Raw genomic sequence first — 26,123 nt, forward strand, 5'->3', positions numbered from 1 at the left:
TTTATATAATACATGCTTTTTATACATAATTAGTTTGAACATTTTGCTCAGCAGGATTTCTTTCACTGAAAGTAACACTGAAAAAACCTCCAAGGTTGATACTTAAAAATAAAAGCTGTACATCAAACCAAAACCACCAACAGAGACTCTGTATCCAAAAATGAAATACGTATCCCTTTTTCTTTCCTCTTTACTGGCTATAGTGAAACAATCATTTGTCCGATATATTGTTGTATTTAAGAAAGGGGTGTGTTTTCATGTGTTGGGAAGTTAATGGAGTCACAAAGGCTACTGTAATGTTCCTTTAGGACAGGCATTTCTTGCCAGGGAAATTAAGAGATCAATAGCTCATAACTAGTCAAGAATGTCAGGGTACAAACATCTTGGCAGAAGGCATACCTACCCTTGATGTAATCTAGATCTGAATATGTGTGTCCGCGAAAAAGGACACACTAGATTTAGGAATTTCAGATGGAGGGGAAGACAGGGAGAATTTTGCGGACTTTGGAGTTCTGGAAAGCACTGGGAGTTGAGCTGTCTCTCAGGAAAGCTGTTGTGAAACAGTAGAATTTGCTGCTGGGAGTGTTTGAGCCTAGGTGGACCTGTGTACTTATAAATAAACTTTAAGACACTTGGGCACACCCTGAGTCTGCAATGATCGCTACATCCAAAAGAAGATGGCAGCCAGGAAACCTAAAAGAGCTGAACAGTGCTGATCAGACATTTCAGAGGAGACCATCTACTTGCAGGTCTGTTGGGAACAAAAACTGTTATCTGGGACAGGAACTGTTTGCATAACAGCCTGCTTCCATCTATGCTTGTTCCCAGCTGGACTGATACAACCACATAGAGCTGGCACAACAAGGTAATTTCATGGTAACAACTACTGCTTGGCTGACACAGCTGCTGCCAATCCATTATAAGGCTTTAGATCAAGTTGTGCACATTTCTGACCATTGTGCCTGGGATCATGTAAACAACTTGTCCAGGTTATTCCATCTTATGAAAAAGGAAGGTTTGCTTTGATCATTCAAATGCCACCCATTAACTTGAGAAGTCCCAGAGAAAGATCGCAAAGCTGAAATGAAGCACATCATCAACTCTTGAGTGGATGAAGTTAGTCCCAGTGATTATTCCTTGTCCGAGAGCTCCGTATTCTCCCAGTCTCCTTGTAAGAGGCTTGTCTTTGACGCTGCAGATCGCTTAACATAAACCACTCTGTCGCCGCCTGGAATTAATTCACTCAAGTTGCTTCGAAACAAAGCAAGTGGCCTTCCTGAAGGAGAAAATAATTTTGAGAAGGGGTGGGGGGTGGGAGAACAAATCAAGATCTGTAAAAGTTGCAACATGGGCTGAGGTTAAATGATAACACTGGAAATGTAAAAGCATCCCAGAAAGAGAAAGCAAGATGTCCAATCTAAGATGTAAGGAATTCCTGCAACATCTCCCGCAGCCTCTACTATTACAAGCCAATGTCCATGTTGCATTCGCTGCAATCCTCTCCCATGGTGACTGGAACCTGTCCTCACCAAGGTGTGCTCAATATTGACTGTATAGATCACCACCATCAGTGACAAATCTCAAAGTGGCAGCTATCTATAGTTAGCATAGAATGCACCTGTTAGCTTGCTGAGTGGTGCAGCCTGATAGGACTATAGCTCTGAAAGCACTGAACTGGCTGTCAGTGAACTATTGGGACCAATTCAAGGTACAAGTACTGACATAAAGGTATATAAAGGTAAAGGTACCCCTGACCATTAGGTCCAGTCATGGACAACTCTGGGGTTGCGGCGCTCATCTCACTCTATAGGCCGAGGGAGCCAGTGTTTGTCCGCAAACAGCTTCTGGGTCATGTGGCCAGCATGACTAAGCCGCTTCTGGCTAACCAGAGCAGCGCATGGAAACGCCGTTTACCTTCCCACCGGAGCAGTACCTATTTATCTACTTGCACTCTGACGTGCTTTCAAACTGCTAGGTGGGCAGGAGCTGGGACTGAACACCGGGAGCTCACCCCGTCGAGGGGATTCGAAATGCCGACCTTCTGACCAGCAAGCCCAACCATCTCAGCCCCTACATTCAGCAGGCGAGGTCTTGTTGGTGGTGCTGAAAGCCTTCGCAGCGGTGTTTCCCTAGTTGTGGAATGCCCACCGTGATGAAATGCACTGTCTCCATCATTATTAACTTTCAAGAGGAGTTTGAAAACACTCCTGTTTTCCCAGTAATTTGGTGGCTGAAGAATACTGTTCCTGGCAACTTCGAGATCATTGGGTGAAAGCATTTTTTTTTAGTGTAATTGCTTTAGAATGCCTTTTTTTTTTGCTCCATTTCTGCTTTTAAATTGTATATATTGGTTGCCTTGGGCTCCTTGGGAGAGGAAGGGCTGGATATAAATTGAATCAATCCATATACTGTACTCAGGTGTTCCACTCCCAGGTAATACCCAACGGGTGAGCAGGGCTGGGCTGTGTTCTCCGTCTCCTAGCGTTCATGCGCACAGGGCGAACAACTGCAGGGAAGGATGTGCATGGAACGTGTGCAGAGGAGGGCAACCAAGATGATCAAGGGTCCAGAAACCAGGCCTTATGAGGAATGGTTGAAGGATCTGGGTATGCTTAGCCTGAAAAGAGGTAAATATCTTAACATGGAAGATGAAGCAAGCTTCCCCCCCCCCCTGCTCTGGAGGCTACGACCCAAACCAGTGGCTTCAAGTTACAAGAAAGGAGATTCTGACTAAACATTTCGAAAAACTTTCGACAGTAACAGGAATGGAATGGTCTCTCTTGGTAGGTGGTAGACTCTCTTGGAGGTTTGTAAGCAGAGGTTGGGTGGCCATGGATTGCTTGAGCCAAGATTCCTGCATTGCAGAGGGTTGGACTAGATAACCCTTGCGGTCCCATTCTGTGGGAGCCATGAAGTCATGGCAAAGGCTTGTAGCGCCACCTGGTGCCTCGCTGACCTCGGTGACCTGCATGTCCGTGCCTTGCAGTGTATTAAGTGCATAGCCTTATATGGAGTTATGTTCCCCCTCTGGGCAGTAATTACCCTATATGGCGATGGGTGGGTTTAAGCCATGACCGGATGTAGGTAATGTGAGACATTGGCAAACGGCCATGCGACAGGAGAGAACAAAGGATAATAAAAGTTACGGGAGAGAGGAGAAGTTCGAAAGGAGCTGCTCATACCATCCTGAAAATACTGCTGTCTCACATTGTCCTTTTTTCAAATGCTATACAACACCATTTAATGACGGCTGGACTTCCGTCACCATTCAACTCTATGATTCTATGCAAATACTTCCATAAGATCCAAAGCCCTGATTGTGCAAGCTCCTTGCCCACAGCTATTTGTGCTGTATGCATGGGGGGGGGGCATCCAAAAGGAAGAGCTAGTAGGGAAGGCTGATCGCCGAAGAATTGATGCTTTTGAATTATGGTGCTGGAGGAGACTCTTGAGAGTCCCATGGACTGCAAGAAGATCAAACTGATCCATTCTGAAGGAAATCAGCCCTGAGTGCTCACTGGAAGGACAGATCCTGAAGTTGAGGCTCCAGTACTTTGGCCACCTCATGAGAAGAGAAGACTCCCTGGAAAAGACCCTGATGCCGATTGGGAAAGATGGCGGGCACAAGGAGAAGGGGACAACAGAGGACGAGATGATTGGACAGCGTTCTCGAAGGTACCAGCATGAGTTTGACCAAACTGCGGGAGGCAGTGGAAGACAGGAGTGCCTGGCGTGCTCTGGTTCATGGGGTCACAAAGAGTCAGACACGACTAAATGACTAAACAACAACAAGAAGTAGGGGCATGTAAAATTGGGGCATTCCACACTTCGGAGACTTGCAAACAGTAACTGTTCCCCCCTCTATCCTTAACTACAATGGCTGGTTTGCTTCAATCTGCACCCTTCATTATTCACATTAAGGGTAATAGCTTAGATAGCTGCAGACGTGTCAGCTAAAATAGGATAATTGATGGTATAAGATATATCTGCCTGGTTGCACACGCACCCACTAGCTGCCTTCAATGAAAGGCTATAATCAGTGCTAATTACAGGGCATTTGGGAAAATTTGTTGGTCTGGGGATATAGGTAGATAAAAAGAATATCCTAAATATCATTGTTGTAATTAAAAGAGCAGTGCTCTTTCATGTTGAAATACCCCCGAGGCATTCAGACAAGAGCCGATGCATAACAAGCGGATTACTTCGCCCTGTCACTGGTTGGAAGATATAGAAGCTGTTTAACGATGAAGATCCGTATCAAAAATAATTATGACAACAAATGGAAAGAGATGCAACTCTGGATTGGAGGTACGAGAAGAAAAAAATAGCCCAATATAAGCTTTAAAATGGAGTTATCTGTAGAGTCGCCCCTTTATGTTTCTAAATTATTTAGTATTTTATTGCTGCTGTAATGATCCACTGCTTAGCACTGCTGTTCTGCTGTGAGCTGCTTTCATCAAATTTGCAGCCTGCAAATTTAGAAAATAAATAAAAAAACGAGGTCTGGCAGAGCTTTAATTTGAACAACTGCATGAACACAGAGGAAGGTATAACAGGTAAGTTAAAGGGAACTGCAAGGAAGCTTACCTGTATTTTAAGTGAATCTTGAATGTGTCACCTAGAACAGGTTACTGGATCCTGTATTCTAGAATAACTACGGCATTTTTTTCTTTTTTCTTTTTTTAAAAGAAGAAGAAGTTGGGGTGGGGGGTGGGGGAGATGATTGGCGCTTCTTAGCAATGTTATGTCACTTCCTCTCACCTGTCCACGTTGTCTGCAGAGTGATGAAGAAATGTTGGCACTGAGGATGGGAGCTGCAAATGGCGGCAGCTTCCTCTTCGTTGTAAACAGAGAGCATGCACCCCAAGTGGCGATAGGATGGCCAGCACTTGTAGTCCTCCGTATCCCTGCTGTGGAAGCCCTTTAAGGCAATGTAGTCTTGGAAAGGGGAAGAGACAAGGTGATACGATTATGTATGCAGCTGGAAACAAGAGAGATACCAGTATTTTGGATTTGGCAATCAGCGGTGCCTTTCTCGGTGCTCTTCCCTAGCAGATCAGCTGCGAATCTCATCTCAACAGAAAGGCAGCCCGGAACATACTGTCTTTCTCTTAGAGGACAATGCCAATCACCAAGCGACTCCACCCCACCCCACAGGCAAGGAATGTGAGTTGTGCTGGCACCCCACTGAGATCCAACCATTATGTAAAGCCCGTATATTGTGTGAAATAATGTACCTTTCAATTGAGAAGGCTTTTTCTGCAGATAAAGTCCAGACTTGTATAAATGCAAAACTCTCTGAAAAGCTCTCAGGGTTTCATTTGTTCCGTATCGCAAATCACCTACAATTACAGAAGAGGGGAGGGGGAATGATTTAAAGAAGGAAGGCGATTAAGAGCAGCTCTTCATTAAAACCTTTTTTAAAAAAGCAAACAAACAAACCAATTCCCATTAGAATGTACCTGTGGCATTCAGGATATCCTTCAGAATGGGTTGCAAAACGAAAGGTGCAGTATGTGGCAGGAGATAAGTGAAGAAATACCTGCAAATAAACACATCTATTTTAAAATCTTAAAATTCTGTGTCAAAGATTTTCCCTACAGCACAAGGCAATTAAGAGTCATGTGTTGTTAAAATCCTACATGTTTTGAATCTCATGTCTCCCAATTTTGAAGGCTTGGTTTATGATCTGAAAGCAAGCAAAAAAATCCCTAGGCTGGCCAGATGCACCTCTGATAGTTGCAGAGGGCGAGACCCCTGCAAATATAATAGTTGCACTGAAGAGGCAATTACAGCAGATGCAGCTGGCATGGAAACCATTGAAGCTGCAGGATCACCGTCCTCTCCTGCATCTGGCTACTGTAGTGGGACACGAACTAGCCCCTGGCAGAACAGAATCAGTTTGCCTAACTGATCAAATTTAGTCATTGACTTAAGGTTCGCCTTCCCTTGTAATTGCTGAAATCTGCTCTTCAGATTTACACTGCTTCTCAAGTGCTGGCCATATAATAATAATAATAATTTATTATTTATATCCCGCCCATCTGGCTGAGTTTCCCCAGCCACAATGGGCGGCTTCCAATCGAGTGTTAAAACAATACAGCATTAAATATTAAGAACTTCCCTAAACAGGGCTGCCTTCAGATGTCTTTTAAAGATAAGATAGCTGCTTAATTCCTTCACATCTTCCACAGGGCAGGCACCACTACCGAGAAGGCCCTCTGTCTGGTTCCCTGTAATCTCACTTCTCGCAATGAGGGAACTGCCAGAAAGCCCTTGGCGCTGGATCTCTGTGTCCAGGCTGAATGATGGGGGTGGAGACACTCCTTCAGGTATACAGGACTGAGGCCGTTTATGGAGCTTCTGACTAGCACATGCCCTCTTCCAGCAGAATTAGACAACATTAGCCTCTGCCAATTGTACCCTGTCTGGGGAGATGGATACAGATACACAGTGTAGTAACACAGAAGAGCTATGGCAGGCATAGGGAACTTCCATTAGGTCCACTAGGCTGTTGAGAATTCCGTTCCACCTTAAGGGACAGATGTGAGGAATTGTTGCATGTCACATGTCTGTTTACATTCCAGCACAGTATGCTGGGAACTTCCGTTTGTGTATAGCTTTGCTGTTTTGCTTTGGATACGAAGGAGATCAGACATGTTTCCTTTTGTCCTGATCTACGCTGAATAAACCTGCTTGTAAATATGCTCACATAGCCTCTCGTGCCACTTCTGTTTGCGTTTTCTCTGCTGAATAGCGTGCTCAGTCTTCTAAAGCCTGGGCCGCAGATTTATGCTGCATCAAGGACCGGAGTTCGTCTGGCACACCGGCCAGTGGACTGGAGCCAGCTGGAGGACTGCCAATTGCCCCTGTTTCCTTCGGTGCATGCCAACATAGGCTTCCCCATGTGGCCTATGAGGTTGTGAGCTCCACCTACTTTAAACTTGGAAGCAGGCCTTATTGAGAGCGTAGCCTTTTATTCTCTTTTGTCTCACTCATTCTTATGAATGAAAGTGGCATTTCTAGACTCCGCTGCCTGATGCAACCTCTGCATGTTGCTTCCTGGTAAAGGCAGTCATAGGAGAAAGAGGTTGTGAAGTCCCTAGGAGTTTCCCAACCAATTGGGTGGGAAGTTGGGGGATGCCTTGATGAGCACACAGAAACTTTGGTACATGTGGATACGGCTCTTTCGTTCGAGTCATGCTTTAACGGTTAAATAATTATATTACACATGCAATTAAATGCTATTAACCCTAACTTTTTGCCCCCAAAAAGGAGTTGTCCAAAGTGGATTCTCAATAAAAAGAAGGCACAAATCACACAATCATTAAAACATAGCAGCACTGTGAAATTCAGGATGCTGGTTCTGGGGGGCATTTAAAAATAAATCACCAAACGTACCGGTAAGCATTGAAGAGGTTCCTTTTCTCATTTATTCCTTCACACTTCCCCTGTGCAGAACACCTGAGAGAGAAGCTTTTGGTGGGGAATTCCAGGGTGCAGTCCCCATCCCCTTCGCAGGACAACTCCTCAGTGCTCACGTCATCCAGGTCTGCGACTTTGAGGACCCCGTTCACCATGACAAACTGCCTGGGCTGGAAATCCAGGAGGGCCAGGGAACCCAGAGGAGACTTGGCCAAGTAATGGAGCAGCTCAGCCAGCTCCAGGCAAAGCTGAAAGAGAAGGGGAATATACTTTTATTGGCTGGGAGCATCCAAATAAATGGAAAAGGGGTGGCTAACATTATTTATTTCATAAAATCTATCTCCTTAGGGATGCGGGTGGTGCTGTGGGTTAAACCACAGGGCCTAGGACTTGCCAATCAGAAGGTTGGCGGTTTGAATCCCCATGACGGGGTGAGCTCCCCTTGCTCAGTCCCTGCTCCTGCCAACCTAGCAGTTCGAAAGCAGCTCAAAGTGCAAGTAGATAAATAGGTACCACTCCGGCGGGAAGGTAAACGGCGTTTCCATGTGCTGCTCTGGTTCGCCAGAAGCGGCTTAGTCATGCTGGCCACATGACCCGGAAGCTGTACGCCGGCTCCCTTGGCCAATAAAGCGAGATGAGCGCCGCAACCCCAGAGTCGGTCACGACTGGACCTAATGGTCAGGGGTCCCTTTACCTTTATCTCCCTAGCCACATCAGGAAATCACTAAGTCCTGATCGAACACAGCAAAAACAACCAAACTCCCACTGACGATTATGTCCCTAGACACCCTTAAAGCCTTTGATTGTTTAGAATGGGAATTCCTGTTAGCAGTATTAACCAACATGGAATTTGGCCCCAACTTCCTACAAACCCTTAAACAAATTTACTCCCAAGCTTCAGCAAAATGTAGGGTCAATGGTATGGACTCTAATACCACAGCAATACGAAGAGGCACAAAACAAGGGTGCCCACTCTTGCCCCTTTCTGTACATCCTGGCCCTTGAACCCCTAGCAATCCGAATCCGGGCAGCCCCTGACTTCAAGGGAGTGGTAATAAAAGGCAAAACCTACAAATCAGGGCTCTTCGCAGATGGCCTGATGGTCATGACACCAGACCCCACAAACACTGCAGCCAACTAAAGATTCCCAACCATGCCCTACCCCCCAACCTTTCTCACTACCAAGAAAGATGTATGCATACCTCTCCTGGTATCCCCCACGGAGGACCTTAAGGTCCACAAATGACAACATTTTGGAGGTCCCAAGTCGCAAGGTGGTTAGATTGGTCTCCACTAGGGCCAGGGCCTTTTCAGTACTGGCCCCGACTTGGTGGAATGCTCTGTCACTTCCGGTCGGTGCCAGCGCTTAATGGCGGTCCTAGCCCCGAGCTCCGGGGAAGGACTGCTTCGCAAGTTCGGGTCTTACCCGCTACGGCAAGCGGGGGACCCCTAAAATCCCAGGCGCGGAAGCCTGAGAACAAGGAGACTCGGTGGGCACCTTTGCGCCCCCCGGTACCGTGAAAGCGACACCGGGAGTGAGCGCGGTGCTGAGAGTCGTTACCCAGCCTGCGAAGTGAAGCCGCGTCGCCATTAGCGGAGAGCGCCGATTCCTTCCTGAAAAGAAAATTCGGACTGATTCCCCGTGAGTAAGACTTGAAAAATAACTGGGACCCTCTAAATTTTAGAAACTGGGCTAAAAACGGGGGAGATTTAAACAAAGGAAGTCTGCCCCCCCCCGACTGCATGAAAGCGAAAGCAACGGAGTTTTAAACTTGCATCCGTTTAAATTTGATCCTTAATCAGCCAAACCGGACATTCGGACCTTTGATCTCCCCTCTAGCTAGCAGGGCAGAGGGGAGGGGAATTGGACTATTAACTGCATGAACTATTGGAAATAAAAAAAAATCTCTGCCGTCTCACCTATCTGAAAGCATGAAACGGTCTGCTTTTCTTTTAGCACACTGAAATGACTTTTTCCTGTAAAGTGATACTTGGATACAAAGTTCCCACAGTTTCTGGCTACTCTGTAATATAAGAAGAAATAATATAAACTGGATAACTGTGGCAGGTTAAAGCTACAAGTTTTCTAGCAAGATTGACTTTGACTGTGTTAAGCTCTTGTTTTGTGGTCTGGATAATCTCCCCTGTTTCCTGTGCTTGGAACTTTGCTCTATGGCCATTTTGATTTGCTCCCTCTAGAGGATAAAGTAAAGTTCATCACAGCCTGACAGTGGAATTTTCCAAGGGAGAACAAATCCCGTGGGAAGTGACCTTGACATGAGCGGCCCACAAGAGGAGATAGTCACAAGAGCCAAGACTAAACACCATTTACAGCAACAACAGCTGCAGCAACAACAGACAAAGAAAAGAGGATCAATTTCAGGCCCAACAACCGGAGCAGCAGGAACAACAGGACAAGATAAAGGGTCAGCCGTCTCTATGGAAGCTGTGACAGATGCCCTGCTTAAGATCAACCAAACCCTGGAGTCCTTAACCAAACAGACCTCAGAGAATACACAAAAATTAACAGAAATTTCAGCAAGATTAAACCAGAACACAGAATCCATAAATAAACTGGTGGAGGAAAATGCCACTACGCGCCAAATTGCGGAAGACGCCAAGGCCACGGCGGGAGAGACACAGGAGAAATTAGAGCCGATTGCTAAGAAGGTTGATGAGCATGATGCAACCTTGGCCTTGTGGGACTTACAGAGGAAAGAGAGAAACTTAAAATTAAGACTGATCCCGGAGAATGAAGGAGACAACCTTGTGGAATATCTGACACGGGAGTTTGTGGATTGTTGGGACCTTGAGGAAGACGAATTCAAAATTACGACTGCTTTTAGATTGGGCAAAAAGCAAGACAGAAAGACCCCGAGAGACTGCCTGATTACATTCAGATCCAAGGAGGAAAGAGACAAAATACTAAGACTACACTTTGAAAAGGCCTTGCAAATTGGAAATTCAACTGCACAGTTCTTTAAAGACATCCCAAAATACATTTTGGACCTAAGAAACTCCTACAAGGATTTGGCTCTTCTGCTAAAGAAAAATTCCATCCGTTTTAGGTGGGAGTTCCCACAAGGACTGTCATTTGACTACAAGTTAAAGAAGATAAAAATAAAGACAATTCAAGATAAAGAAAAATTCTTGGCAAGATATCAGGAGGACCTACAGAAGGGGACTGTGGATGTACTTGCAGAACAAAGGAGAGCACTGGATATCCTGAATCTTTCTACTGGACAAAAACCACCACCATCAGAAGAAGAGCAACAACTTGGAGCTGTTGGAGGAGCCTTAAGAAAATAACAAGATGGCTTTGCAATTCCTTAGTTGGAATTGTAATGGACTCAATGGGCCTTTGAAGAGAAGACAAGTATTTCATATATTGAATAGAGAACAATTGGACTTGATATGTCTACAAGAAACCCACATAACTAGAGCCCACAGGAGACTACTTATAAATAAAAGGCTAGGACAAGAATTTATTACATCAGACAAAGTTAAGAAGAGAGGAGTTGTAATATATGTGAAGGAAAAATGGGCTCCAAAAATGATATTTAAGGATGAACAAGGGAGATATCTGGCAGTGGAGGTACAAATTCAAGGAGAAAAATTTTTAGTGGTTGGAATCTATGCACCAAATGAAGGCAAATCTGACTTCTTCAAGAGACTTCATGAAACTCTCACTGACTATTTGGATTACAATATGATAATCATGGGAGATATGAACGGTGTGGTCTCCACCAACATGGACAAGGCACAAAGACTAACAGTTAGTAAAGAAGGGAGACTCCCTAAGACTTTTTTCGAAATGACAGAAAATATGGACTTGATAGACATATGGAGAACAAGGAACCCTCTGGAGAGGGAGGGAACCTTCTTCTCCCAAGCAATGATGACCTGGACCAGAATTGATCAAATCTGGGTTACTAGTGGAATGGCTCCAAAGATCAAGAAAGTGGAAATCTGCCCAAAAACCTGCTCTGACCATAACGCCGTGAAGATGGAGATGAAACTTACAACAACTGGTCAATTCAGATGGAGAATGAATGACTCCCTCTTTCGGGACAAGGAGATTCTCACGAAGGCCCAAAAGACTTTAAAAGATTATTTTGAAATAAATTTGAGGACCGACGTGGAGAAAAGAGTGATCTGGGATGCAAGCAAAGCGGTTATGAGAGGATTCTTGATTCAACAAAACTCAATAAAGAGGAAAAAACAAAATGAGAAAAAAGAGAAGATATTGGAAATGATAAAGGAAGGAGAGAGAAAATTAAGAACAAAACCAAAATCTCAGGACATCTTAAGAGAGATCAAGTTATATCAAACACAATATATGGAATTGATGAACCAAGAGATTGAATGGAAGATAAAGCAAATGAAGCAAAAGACTTTTGAATCAGCAAACAAATGTGGCAAACTCTTGGCATGGCAATTGAAGAAAAGGCAGAAACTAAACACAGTCACAAGCCTAGAGGTGGATGGAAAGAACATATCTAAACCTAATGAAATTAGAAATTGCTTTTTAAGCTATTTCAAAAAACTCTACACTCAAGGCCTGCAAAATGAAGAAGAAATAGACAAATTCCTTGGAAAATATGGACTACAAAATATCTCCCATCAAAATAAGATGGACTTGAACCAGAGAATCTCAGAACAAGAGATAGAGGCCGCCATTCAGAACATGCAACTGGGCAAATCTCCAGGACCAGATGGACTGACTTCCAGATACTACAAATCGCTGAAGGAATGGTTGACTCAACCACTAAGAGAAGTCTGCAATGAGATCCTTGAGGGAAAAAGGGCGCCTGAATCGTGGAAAGAGGCATATATTTCACTCATACCAAAGTCAGAGACTGAAAAGACCCAACTTAGGAACTACCGCCCAATATCACTTCTTAATGTGGATTACAAAATTTTTGCAGACATTTTGGCAAAAAGATTTAAAAGAGTTTTGATGGAGAAGATTCATAAGGACCAAGCAGGTTTTCTCCCTAAAAGACACCTGGCAGACAATGTAAGGAATGTAATAGACATTCTGGAAAAGCTAGAGGTGAATATAAACACTAAAGCAGTATTGATTTTTGTGGATGCGGAGAAAGCCTTTGACAATATATCTTGGAGCTTTATGAGGAAGAATCTTCATGGGATGGGGGTAGGCCAGGGCTTTGAGAATGGTATGGCTGCAATATATTCTGAACAAAAAGCTAAACTGATTGTAAATAATGTTGTGACTGAAGAACTTAAGATAGAAAAAGGAACACGACAGGGGTGCCCGATTTCCCCATTACTCTTTATTTCAGTTCTGGAGGTGTTGCTGAATATGATAAGAAATGACCAGCAGGTAAAAGGTGTACAGGTCGGAGCTAAACATTACAAATTAAGAGCGTTTGCAGATGATCTGGTATTGACTTTGCAAGAGCCAAACACTAGTACAAAAAAGGTTTTAGAAATAATACAACAGTTTGGCCAGGTAGCTGGATTTAAGTTGAACAAGCAAAAAACAAAAGTTTTAGGGAAAAACTTAACAGATATGGAAAAGGAGAAATTCCAAGAGGAAACAGGTCTGATTGTGGTAAAGAAGGTGAAATACCTAGGGGTCTATTTAACATCTAAAAACCTGAATTTATATAAGGACAACTATGAAAAATGTTGGTCAGAAATTAAAAAAGATCTAGAAATATGGTCAAATCTGAAATTGTCAATGCTAGGCCGAATCGCTGTGATCAAAATGAATGTATTGCCTAGAATGCTCTTTCTGTTTCAGACCTTACAGATTCTGGACAAGATGGAATGTTTCAAGAGGTGGCAGAAAGATATCTCGAAATTTGTCTGGCAGGGCAAGAAGCCCAGAATTAAATTCAAAATATTAACAGATGCTAAAGAAAGAGGGGGTTTTGCCCTGCCGGACTTAAAATTGTACTATGAGGCAGCAGCTTTTTGCTGGCTGAAAGAATGGATGCTCCTCGAGAATACTGACATCTTGGATCTGGAAGGTTTTAATAACTCTTTTGGTTGGCATGCATATCTTTGGTATGATAAAGTAAACAGTGTTTTTAAAAATCATATTGTTAGGAAAGCATTGATTAATGTTTGGATAAGATACAAAGACCTATTGGAAAATAAAACCCCTAGATGGGTGTCACCAGTGGAGGCTAAGGCAGTGAAGAAACTCAATATGGAGGTCGGATGGCCGAAGTATTGGGAAATCTTAGAGCAGGATGGAGACAAGTTCAGGCTACAAAGTCAGGAGAAATTGAAGCATAAAGTAGAAAACTGGTTTCAATATCGTCAAATATTGGAATTTTTTAAACAGGACAGGAAAATCGGTTTCCAGATGGAAAAATCAAAATTAGAAACGGAACTGCTAGAACCCAATACTAAGAATTTATCTAGAATGTACAACTTGCTGTTGAAATGGAATACACAGGATGAAACAGTTAAATCGGCTATGATTAAGTGGGCTCAGGATGTTGGACATAACATTATGTCAGCTGACTGGGAATGGTTATGGAACACCGGTATTAAATTCACGGCATGTAATGCCTTGTCAGGGAACTGCCATCAGAGCATCAGGTGGTGGAGGGACTCAGGCAGGATGAAAGAGACTCAACTGCTGAAGCAGGAACCAGCAGGGGGAGGAGTGGGTCTCTGAGGGAATGCGAGCAGGAGGGAGGGCTCAGGGAGGCTTCCAGCGAGAACAGTGGAGAGGTATCGGAGTCTCCTATAGGGAGACCCACACCTCGCAGGAAACTGTCACGCCGTGAGTCCAGGAGACGCGTTTCCGTTAAGGAACTTCTTTGCTGGAAACGCTTCCGCAGACAGCCACTGTCGGACTCTACTAGTGACTAGAGCAGACATGTCTGAGGAGCTCCGTCACACACGGAGGTTTGTGGGGTCGCACAAACTCTGAGGGAGCACGTTTTCACGCACAAGCAGCTAATCAAACCCTCACAGCAGTCCGACAGTCTTTGTACGCTGCCTGTGCAAGAGAAGGCATCATGAGCGAACCAACCGGAACCGGAGGAGCAGGGGCTGTAGCTGGTCCAAGCTTGGAAGATAGATACCGAGCGTTGGAGGTTCAACTGGCCCTGCAGACGGCGAGGTTGGAGGAGAGAAGGGCTCAGGATGCAGACAAGAAGGGGAGAGCCACGCAATTCCCCAGAAAGGTACCAGGATTGGTGCAGAAATTTGGGGGGGACCCCAAGGACTACCATGCTTTTAGGACAGAGATGCAATATGCCCTTAATGTGCAGTTCGATGAGTTCCCTGATGAGGAATCGCGAGTTGCTTTTGTAATTGGGCATCTTGAGAAAGGGGCTAGAGACTGGGTTCGACCCCTAATGGCAACGCACAATGACATACTAAAGGACACAATGAAGTTCTTTCGTGCAATGGATCTCATGTTTTCCAGCGATATTGAGGAAGGGGTGGTGCGCAGACAGCTAATGGCTTGTAAGCAGGGAAGTCGATCTGTCCGTGAATATTGGACTGAGTTTACCATGCTGATTCACAGACTGAGTTGGGATTTATCGGCGGCACCCGTTCAAATGCTATTTGAAGAAGGTCTTTCTTCGGGGGTGAAAGACGAGCTGGCATGGAGCCCCAGGGCGGAGTCTATGGATCAGCTGACCAAATCTGCGCTGACCATAGGAGCGCGGCAGGAGGCAAGAGCCTTGGAGAGGCGGGAAGGGAGAGGGGAACGTTGGAAGGAATTCCGCATTCCAGACATTCCTGAGCCAGCTTTCCCGCCGGCAGAGCCGATGGAAATCGGAACAGCGCGCGCGCGCGCATTTTCAAAAACCAGCGAGGGAGCTAAGAAGGAGGGAAAGGGCCCCCGGAAATGCTATCTCTGCCAACAGCCAGGCCACTTTGCCAGAGTCTGCCCCCAGAGGAAGGAATGGCAAGAGATGGTGGGAGCTGTTGAGGGGGGAGAAGAAGGGGGAGCGGAGCAGGTAAAAGCCAACGCCTGGTTGCCACAATTGGGGCACTGCAGCCAGGCCAAAGAGCAGTGAAAGTGCCCGTGCCAGAAGCTCCTCGACCTGCTCTAGTGATTGAAGTGTCGCTAGAGCTGCAGAATGGGCACCCCCTAAAAATAAAGGCGCTATTGGACTCAGGCAGCTCCTGCAATTTTATGAGCAAGGAGTTTGCTGCTGAACACCAGATACAGACCATCCCTTTAAGCAACCCCCTGCAGGTGACCACGATTGATGGCAGGGAGTTGTTGGGAGGAGGAGTCCGCTTGCAGACTGTCCCAATGATAATGAGGGTGGCAAGGCACACAGAACTGATAGCGTTTAATGTGGCCACCCTGGGAGGGGCTCCCATTATTTTGGGAATGAGCTGGCTAGCTCTACATGATCCGCTGGTTGGCTGGCATCAAAGAGTGGTGTCCTTTGGTTCAGCACATTGCCTAGAACACTGCAAAGGGGAGAAGGGTTCAGCAGGGGCCCAAGCCACCCTAGCAGGGACTGAAGTAATGGGGAAGGTGAAGGTACCACCACAGTATGCAGATCTCAGCGACGTGTTCAGCGAGAAGGAAGCTGACCAACTACCACCTCATAGACCCTTTGATTGTCAGATCAATTTACTCCCAGGAGCACAGCTTCCCGTGGGCAAGTTGTATGCCATGTCAGACAGGGAAATGCAGGAGTTGCGAGGGTTCATTGACAAGAACCTGAAGAGAGGCTTCATCAGAGAGTCCAAAGCAGCAGGGGGGAGCCCAGTGTTCTTTGTGGACAAAAAAAATGCGGACAAGCCGAGACTTGTATGTGATTTTAGGCGGCTGAATGCAGTGACTGAACCGGTGGCGTTCCCTATGCCCAGAATTGATGATATTTTGACCAGGGTGAGGAAGGGAAAGATTTTCACAAAGCTGGATCTAAGGGGGGCGTACAACCTGATACGCATAAGGAAAGGGGATGAATGGAAAACCACCATGTTTACCCCTTTGGGGGCGTTTGAATACCTCGTTATGCCATTTGGATTACAAGCAGGCTCCGCGTGTTTTCAATCTTTTATGAACCACGTGCTGGGCCCTTTGCTCTACAAGAATTGCGTTGCCTTTCTAGATGATGTGTTGGTGTATTCTGAGAATGAGGAGCAACATGTGAGAGACGTCAGAGAAGTGTTGAGCAGACTGCAAGCCAACAGGCTGTGGGTCAAACTGGAGAAGTGTCGGTTCCATACCAAGGAGGTGGAATTCCTGGGGTACCGCCTGTCAGACAAGGGATTGGCCATGGATCCCGGCAAGGTACAGGCAGTGCTGGAATGGAAAACACCCAAAACCAAGAAGGATGTGCAGAGGTTCCTAGGGTTTGGAAACTTTTATCGTAAGTTCATCCGCAACTTCGCCCATCTGACGGCGCCCATCACTGACTGTCTCAGCAGTAAAAAGAAGTTTGTATGGACGGCGGAGGCGGAGCGAGCGTTTGAGGAACTGAAGAGGGCCTTCGCCTCTGAAGAACAACTTCTGCATGTGGATTTACGAAAGAAGCTAAGGGTTGAAACAGACGCATCTGACAGAGCCATAGGGGCGGTGCTTCTTCTGCAGCCGGGGAAGGAGGAGTCAGAGTGGCGTCCGTGTGCCTTCTTCTCGCAGAAGCTGAACAAATCCGAGAGGAACTACACGGTGTACGGCCGAGAACTGCTTGCTATTCATGAGGCGTTCCGGAGATGGAGGCATCTGCTAGTTGGTGCACAACATAAAGTGCAAGTGTGCACGGACCATAAAAATCTAGAGTACTGGAGAACGGCGCGAGTGCTCAACCAAAGGCAGTTGAGATGGGCCCAAGAGTTCTCCAAATTTAACTTTGAGATTTGTTATGTGCCAGGCCCAGAGAATGTTAGGGCGGACGCTCTCTCACGCAAACCTGAATATTTGGAGGGGGAGGGAGCACCCGAAGAAACCCATATCATTCCAGAGGACCGCTGGGTGTGTGGGGCGACTTTGGTGGGGCAAAGGGAATTGGTAGAGGGTACGGTGCAGGATGCATACGCCCAGGGGAAACTCAGGGATCTCAGAGGGGAGGAAGACAAATCCGGTGGTTTTGAGGAGAGAAATGGGGCATTGTATTATAAGGGAGCGTTATATATACCTGAAGGGGAATTGAGGGAGAAGGTACTCAAGCAGCTGCACGATAGCCCCACAGCAGGGCACTTTGGGCAACACAAAACCATGTGGCTGGTTACCAGGGAATTTTGGTGGCCCAAGGTCAGGGAAGATGTGCGGGAGTATGTGAGAGGGTGTGAACAATGCCAAAGAGCCAAGGGGGAGAGGCAGTCGCCGGCTGGTTTATTAGAACCACTGCCCACACCTGAGAGACCGTGGGAAGCAGTGGCAATAGATTTCATGACTGATCTGCCAAGGTCTAGAGGGAAAACAGCCATCATGGTTGTAGTAGACCTGTTAACTAAAATGGCCCACTTCATAGCCTGCTCACATGCGGTTACAGCAGAAGAAACCGCCAAATTGTTTGTAGAGAATGTGTTTAGGTTGCATGGCGCCCCCTTGAGGGTGGTTTCAGACCGAGGGAAACAATTTACTTCCAGGTTCTGGAGGAAGCTCATGAGCTTACTGCATGTAGAGGTTAATTTCTCGACGGCCCGTCATCCTGAAACCAACGGGCAGGCGGAAAGAGCAAATGGGGTTCTCCAACAATATTTGAGGTGTTATGTTAATGACAGAGAGAATGATTGGGTGGAGAAGTTGGCGTTGGCAGAATTTGCCTACAACAATGCAGAGAACGTGTCCACGGGGATGAGCCCCTTTTTGGCTAATCACGGGTGCCATCCCAGAGCCTTCCCAGGGGGGGGAGGGGGAGAACTGGAGCGTTCCAGCTGCAGAACAGTTCGTGGAAGAAATGGAAGCGATCCATCGCCAGCTTCAACTCAACTTAAACAGGGCTAAGGAGGAATATAAGAGGCAGGCAGACAAAAACAGAAGGGAAGGTGAAAGCATCAGGGTGGGGGACCAGGTGTGGCTGTCAACCCAAGGGTTGCCATTCAAAGGAGGTTGTAAGAAATTAAGACCCAAAAGGCTGGGTCCGTTTGAAGTCATACAGCAGGTCAATCCAGTGGCTTTCAGGCTCCGGTTACCGAACCACATGAAGCTGCACCCAGTTTTTCACAGGTCGTTGCTGTCACCGTATAGAGGAGACAGTGAGGGGAGGGTCACTAGGGGACCAGCAATGGAGGAGAAGGAACACAGCTACCATGTAGCGGAGATCCTCGATTCCAGGTGGAAGGGAGATCAAGTAGAGTACTTGGTAATGTGGGAAGGGGAACCGGAGTCGGAAAACACCTGGGTTAGGGCAGAGGATGTCAATGACGAGGTTTTAATAAAGACTTTTCATCAGAGGTTCCCACGTAAACCTCAGCCTGTAGCGAGGTTCCGAAGGGAATACTTTGCCACCACCGACGAGGAAGAGGAGTTGGAGGGGTTCCCAGATTCTGAAGAGGAGGAGGATTCAGCTGGCCAGGACGACGATCGATGGAGAGAATTGTTCGAGACGTCAGAAGATGAGGAAGATTCGTTTCGGGGTTTTAGCCCTTCACCTCCCAGGGGGGAGGAATTGGGAGGGGGTGAGGGGGGCCCTGGAGGGGAGGTGGATGTCAGGGAACTGCCATCAGAGCATCAGGTGGTGGAGGGACTCAGGCAGGATGAAAGAGACTCAACTGCTGAAGCAGGAACCAGCAGGGGGAGGAGTGGGTCTCTGAGGGAATGCGAGCAGGAGGGAGGGCTCAGGGAGGCTTCCAGCGAGAACAGTGGAGAGGTATCGGAGTCTCCTATAGGGAGACCCACACCTCGCAGGAAACTGTCACGCCGTGAGTCCAGGAGACGCGTTTCCGTTAAGGAACTTCTTTGCTGGAAACGCTTCCGCAGACAGCCACTGTCGGACTCTACTAGTGACTAGAGCAGACATGTCTGAGGAGCTCCGTCACACACGGAGGTTTGTGGGGTCGCACAAACTCTGAGGGAGCACGTTTTCACGCACAAGCAGCTAATCAAACCCTCACATGCCTTAAAGGAAAACATTATGAAAATGGTATACAGGTGGTACATGACCCCAGTCAAGCTGGCAAAAATCTATCATTTGCCTGATAATAAATGTTGGAAATGTAAAGAGACTGAAGGTACCTTTTATCACCTCTGGTGGACATGCCCGAAGATTAAGGCCTTCTGGGAAATGATCTATAATGAAATGAAAAAGGTACTTAAATGTACCTTTTCTAAAAAACCAGAGGCCTTCCTCTTGGGCATTGTCGGCCAATTGGTGACAAAGAAGGACAGAATGTTTTTTATGTATGCTACAACAGCGGCAAGAATACTCATCGCAAAGTATTGGAAGACACAAGATCTACCCACTCTGGAAGAGTGGCAGATGAAAGTGATGGACTACATGACATTGGCCGAGATGACAGGCAGAATCCGTGATCAACGAAAAGAGACGGTGGAGGAAGACTGGAGAAAATTTAAAAGCTACTTGAAGGACTACTATAAACTCAATGAGTGTTAAAAATGTCGTGGTTCTCAGAAACAAAGGGATACAAGAACATAAGGCTAGACTATAGAAAAGGACTAAGATGACAGAGACTTGAAAGTAACAAATGGGAGTTGCTAGTTGAAGTATGGACATTGGGATGCAGAGAGGGGGGGTACGGGGAAGTCCAAGAAAAGAGGTTTATAAGAAAATATGTTTGAAAATATGCGTGTTTGTTTGTCATTTTTAGTGTTTGTTTGTCTTTTTAAAATTTTGTAAAACCAATAAAAATTTTATAAAAAAAAAAAAAGGAATGCTCTGTCACAAGAGACTAGGGCCCTGCGGGACTTGACATCTTTCTGCAGGGCCTGCAAGGCAGAGCTGTTACACCTGGCCTTTGGTTTGGACTCGGTCTGACCCTTATGTTTCCCTCCCCTTATGGTCTTGATCTATCGGCTACTTTTAAAATGAGGCTGCATTTTAACCTGTATTTTAAATTGGGTCCCCCCCCCATTATGTTTTTACTGTGATTTTATTGGTGTCAGCCACCTAGAACCCAGCTCTGACTGGGGAGGGCGGGGTAGAAATAAAATTTATTACTGTTGTTATTATTATTATTATTTGTGTATGTGTGTATATACATATACATATAACATAAATGAACAAAGAACCTACTCAAGTGACACTGGCATAAAACCCCACAAACATATTAAATATTACCACCCCAACAACCCCCCTCCCCCTTCTCTCTCCCCCTCTTCTTCTTCCCCCATCTTATTCTGTATAATGTCTCTGCCCAAGATCCTGGAGAGCTGTTGCCAGTCAGAGTAGGTAATACTGAAGCTAAATGGACAAATAGTCCACACACTGCAGCTTCCTATAAGGAGTAAAAGGACACTTTTACTCTGGTCAGTGAGGGTAGGGTTGGTTTTATAGCAAATCTGGGTGAAGGTCATTTTCTTGCATTATAGTTTAAGGTCAAACAGCCATTCCCAGGTTCATTTTATCAAACTATTTGAGACTTTTTAAGACCATCATTAGTGATGTGGGATACAGGTGAATTGCAATTAAAAAAAAAATCAGAGCAAGTTTATTCGAAACTTTTCATCAGCAAACAGAGAAGAAGATGATCAGTATCAGTCCCATCTGCCCTCAGCCAGAGTCCTAGGGTCTTTGAATGAAATGAGCTCTCCTTGTTTTTGTTTTCTTACTTTAAATCTCTCCTCCCAGGGGGTCTGCAGAAGTTGAATCATCTCCAGGGGAACACCCAACTCCAAAACGGTGACCACCTTCATTTCAGGAACTAAGCTAGGATCATAGCACTGACCACGCAACTGTCAAAAGAGGAAATGCACAGATTGCCGTGTTACTATAGATGTAAATGCTGGAATCAGCTGGATGAAAGATAAGATCTGTGTGTGTTTTGCAGAATCGGGGAATTCAGATCTTTGCAGAGGGGTAGAGGGACACCCTCAACAGGTCTTAGGAGATTCCACAGTGGGAATATTCCTAGGTGGTTGTGGTTTCAAGCACGCTGATAGTACTGGATAGGAAACCATAACATTCATTAGTCTGCATTTTGAAGTTGAATGTTTATACTGCCCAAAGAACAGTGCATTCCCATTGATGTTTATTTATCATTAACCTAGCCAAGAGTAATTTCAATTCCAGAGAGGTACCTTTTCCATGGCTTTTCCCTCCCCGCCCCCTAATGAGCTCTGTCAGGTCATTAATAATAATTGAACCAAGAAAGAGTTTACAGGATGCAGATGTAAGAGCTTCACTTATCTAAGGTATGTTTGTGATTAAACATTTCCCATTTTCCCCGCAAGCCTGCAGTTTCCCTTTCTTTTAGGCAAATACCGTATCTCTTTGGGTGGAGACTGGAGGAATACACAACCATTTAAGGCTGCAAGCCTAACCAAGTCTACTGGGAAGTGCACCTCACTGAGTTCAGTGGGGCTTATTCCCAGGTAAATGGGTTTAGGATTGCAGCTAGTGATCATCACCAACTGAGTTCTGTAAGTTGGCTACTAGTACTAAGGTTTGAAGAGTATAAAACAGGTGTTCCCAAACTGTGGTCCATGGACCCCGAGTGGTGAGCGTCATTTGGTGGTGTGGTCAATGGTGTGTCTGTGAAGAGCAGCAGCTGCTATGAATGGTGGGTGAGGCACATTAAATATTCCTCTTGATTTTTAATTGTGTTTCCATTGCTTCTTTTAACTTCTCATATTACATTTCATCATTTCTTATTGTGTTTGATATTCTACAGGATTGGAACACAAGAAAATAAAAATCGTGGGAAACGCCATTCAAAATCATGCTGCACCTAACAAAACGCAGTACCAGTTGTCATTATAACAGGCAGAAAACCCATTAAAAGGTCCGCCAAGATCTTCAGCAATTTTCAAGTGGTGGTGGTGGTTTGGGAACCACTGTTTCAGAAGGTTTTCCCCTCTGTCAACTCCTGCAAATCCAAGAGCAGCCATTAAGTGTGCAGTTGAACAACATTATTGTTCAACTATTAGGAGTCAGGTAGCTTTGGTGATCTACTCCAGTGCACACAGAGATCTGTTGCAGATCCAGATCTGCCTTCTACTTACCCCGGGAAAAAGAGGAAAGTGGCCCAGAAGAAAGGCAATCTAAGTCTAGACATTTCAAGACAGTAATTCATGGGAAGGTTTGTTCCTCTTTAATAAAGTACAAATTGGCGAAGAAACAAGCAGGAAGTGGAGCACTAAGGAGGAACAAGGGAAGCGGCAGATCACAGGAGGCAACATAGTCTTCATAACCTCCATAAGCAATTATCACAGGCTTATCTCACTTAAAAGAGAGAACACACCCTTCAACAGCAGCTGAAGCCAGTATAGGTGCTTTGATGGGAGAAACACTACTTAACAACTCCAAAACTCAGCTGGCAGAAATACTTGGAATTACATCAGCTTAGACTGCGATTTCAATCGCTTTTGCTTAGAGCAGTGGTGGCCAAACCTGGCCCTCCAGCCACTTTGCGACTACAGTTCCCATAATCCCTGACCACTGGTCCTGTTAGCTAGGGATGATGGGAGTTGTAGTCCCAAAACAGCTGGAGAGCCAAGTTCGGCCATGCCTGGCTTCGAGGAAAGCAAAAAAACACTTCTTCTAATTAAACACATTTTAAAAAAAATTTTAAAAGTATACACTGCTTCGTTCTATATACAGTGGTGCCCCGCAAGACAAAATTAATTCGTTCCGCAAGTTTTGTCGTCTAGCGAATTTTTCGTCTTGCGAATCACGAAATCCCATAGGAATGCATTGAAAATCAATCAATGCGTTCCTATGGTCAAAAAAAGTCCAAACAAAGCCGAATTTGGTACAACAACAGTTTATTAACTGCTCTTTAAAGTCACACATACTGTAAAGAGCAGTTCAAAAATTGAAGGGAAAATAAATTAACTTTATAAACAAAACATGTCTTTGTTTTTAGACAAAGGAAACAAAGTCGCGAGACGTTTTCGTCTTGCGAAGCAAGCCCATAGGTGAAATTCGTCTTGCGAGGCAAATCGAAAACGGAAAAACCTTTCGTCTAGCGAGTTTTTTGTCTTGCGAGGCATTCGTCTTGCGAGGTACCACTGTAAGATAAAACTATTTAGGATCCAGTTGCAATCAATTTAAAGGCGTAATGGTCAAAGAGTGTTGGACTGGGACCTGGGAGAAGCAGGGTTCGAATCACCACTCAAGCCATGAAGCTCCTTGGGCCGGTCACCAACTCTTAGCCTAACCCAGTATTTCCCAAACTTTGGTCTCCAGCTGTTTTCGGACTACAGTTCCCATCATCCATGACCACTGGTCTTGCTAGCTAGGGCTGATGGGAATTGTAGTCCAAAAATACAGCTGGGGACCCAGGGTTGGGAAACACTGACCTAACCTATCTCATAGGATTGTTGTGAGGATGACATGAAATGGGGAGGAGAGTCATGTACACCACACTGAGACCCTTGGGAGACAAAGGTGGTGTATGAATGAAATAAATATATAAATAAATAAATGCAGAAATAGTGCAAAGCATTGCAGCAAAATATGATTGAACACGTGTATTCAAGCTACAATTCTTGGAAGTAAGATGCAAAGAACTTGGGATTTGCTGCCATGTAAATTTGCGAGTAAGCCCCATTGAACAGACGCTTAGGTACGTGGGTGGCGCTGTTGGTTAAACCACAGAGCCTAGGACTTGCTGATCGGAAGGTCGGCGGTTCGAATCCCCGCGACGGGGTGAGCTCCCATTGCTCGGTCCCTGCTCCTGCCAACCTAGCAGTTCGAAAGCACGTCAAAGTGCAAGTAGATAAATAGGTACCGCTCTGGCGGGAAGGTAAATGGCTTTTCCGTGTGCTGCTCTGGTTCACCAGAAGCAGCTTTGTCATGCTGGCCACATGACCCGGAAGCTGTACGCAGGCTCCCTCAGCCAATAAAGTGAGATGAGCGCCGCAACCCCAGAGTCGGTCACGACTGGACCTAATGGTCAGGTGTCCCTTTAACTTTACCCATTGAACAGAATGGCAATTGCATCCGAGTAAACATGCCAAGAATTGTGCAGTTAAGTTTGAGGCCAGAAGAGTACCCAATCCCATAACATTTCTTAGTGTGACAGTTCAAGTCCTGGGCCACGTGGATAATAATAATATCAATAATGAAAAGCTGAGTACTGTTAAGCATGCAGAGACTGACGTTTCCTTCCCAGTGGGTTATCACAGGTCACCCCCCCCCCAATGATATTACGGCGGTGGGGAGTTTAAAGTACGATTTCCACGTAGGGTTAAGCCCGGCCCCTGCCACAATCTACTATACGCTTCCTCAGAAGCAGTTTCCATTCTGCTCGGTGGGGCTTCCTCGCCGGAAAGTGCGCACAGGAAAACAGCCTTTAATCCCAACGCAAACTGATTTCAGTGAAGCTTCATAGCATAGAATCATAAATTGGAAGGGACCCTGTGGGTCTAGTCCAACCCCCTGCGATGCGGGTTGCAATCCTAACAAGATAGGATCGCACCACAAAGGCGCGCACCGGGCTACTCCCCCAGATTATTCAATCCTGCGGAGTTCCCCTGTCTGCCCAATCCCGGTGCTACGTGCCTTGACGACGCCGGGATGCTCCAAGCTCTGCAGCAGAACCATCTCCTTGAGCAGCTTGTAAGCGGCCAGGCGGTAGCAGCCGCTCGGGTGCGCGTAGCGTTGCGCGCAGCGGCTCACGTCGCGGCCGGCCGGGTGCACGGACTTCAGGGCGACCTCGTGGCCTCCTCCGCGGGGCAGGACAGCCCTCTGCACCAGCTTGGTGATCCCGGAGCCCACCAAGCGCACGCCCGTCGCGCCGCTCAGCTCCGCGCAACCCAACGCGCCCGCGGCGGGAGAAAAGGCGCAAGCAGCCCGGACGGACGCGGCCAAGCGCCGCAGATCCGCCTCCCGCTGCTCCAGCTCCCGCTTCAGGCTCGGGGGCATTGGGGAGTCCAGCAGCCGCCAAGGGCCCGAGACAAGGAGGGCCAAAGCGAGCAGCGCAGGGGCGGCCAGGAGCGCGAGGAGCGCCCCGGACCTCGCCGGCAGAGCGGAGCCCGGGCAGCAGCGCATGACCCAACCTCCGAACAGGCGAGCGTCCAGTGCCGCGTTTCGATTCTGCCTCGCGTGGGAAACCGGGTCAGGTTCCTCCCCAGAGGCGTGTCTGCGGCAGCAAGCCGCCGCCTAGCTCCCCTGGAGAGCCTCATTTCTCCAATCGGGAGGCGAAGAAAACAGAGGGATTCTCCTAGAATGGTAGAGTTGGAAGGGACACCCGAGCATCATCTAGTCCAACCCCGCTGCAGTGCACGAATAGGCGGGGGGATCGAACCTAATCCCTCGGCGTTAACAGCATCACGCTCTAACCAAGCTAACTTCCTATCCAGGCATCAGAATTTGGGCAGGGAATTTCAGGGCCAGTTTAGTTTGGAGTGGGGCAAGGACTGCTGAAATCCGATAGGTGATGCTCTGAAATCAGTGCGGGGAAGGGCTTAGTAGTTTAGTATCTGCTTGTATGCAGCTTTCTGGGTTCGATTCCAGGGGTCTCTACGTAGGGCTGGGAATGTCTCCTACCTGAAACCCTGGAGCCCCACTGCCAATGCAGAGCCTGGTCTCCTTCGTAGAACATGCCACACGTGCACAGAAGAAGAAAAATGGAGCTGAATGATTCATTCACAATATACAGTGGTACCT

The 26,123-nt window shown here is 46.4% G+C and overlaps 1 protein-coding gene across 2 annotated transcripts; it reads right to left on the reverse strand.

Moving 5' to 3' along the window:
• On the reverse strand, positions 1-25,718 carry LOC310714147 (extracellular tyrosine-protein kinase PKDCC-like). Of its 2 annotated transcripts, XM_083519245.1 has the most exons (7): positions 25,017-25,716; positions 21,122-21,244; positions 7,402-7,673; positions 5,463-5,542; positions 5,238-5,342; positions 4,762-4,938; positions 1-1,276 (listed from the first exon to the last, which is right to left on the reverse strand). In XM_083519245.1, exons 1-7 carry the CDS (start codon positions 25,503-25,505, stop codon positions 1,131-1,133), a joined length of 1,392 nt encoding a protein of 463 aa, XP_083375371.1. In that variant the 5' UTR covers positions 25,506-25,716; the 3' UTR covers positions 1-1,130. The 2 variants fall into 2 exon arrangements, with proteins under 2 accessions (XP_083375371.1, XP_083375372.1); XM_083519246.1 differs by lacking the exon at positions 21,122-21,244 and having other exon boundaries at positions 25,017-25,718.
• Between the last annotated feature and the right edge of the window lie 405 nt (positions 25,719-26,123).

The sequence above is a fragment of the Podarcis liolepis genome, assembly GCF_965112155.1.
Source record: "Podarcis liolepis genome assembly, chromosome: 1".
NCBI classification, from domain to species: Eukaryota; Metazoa; Chordata; class Lepidosauria; order Squamata; family Lacertidae; genus Podarcis; species Podarcis liolepis.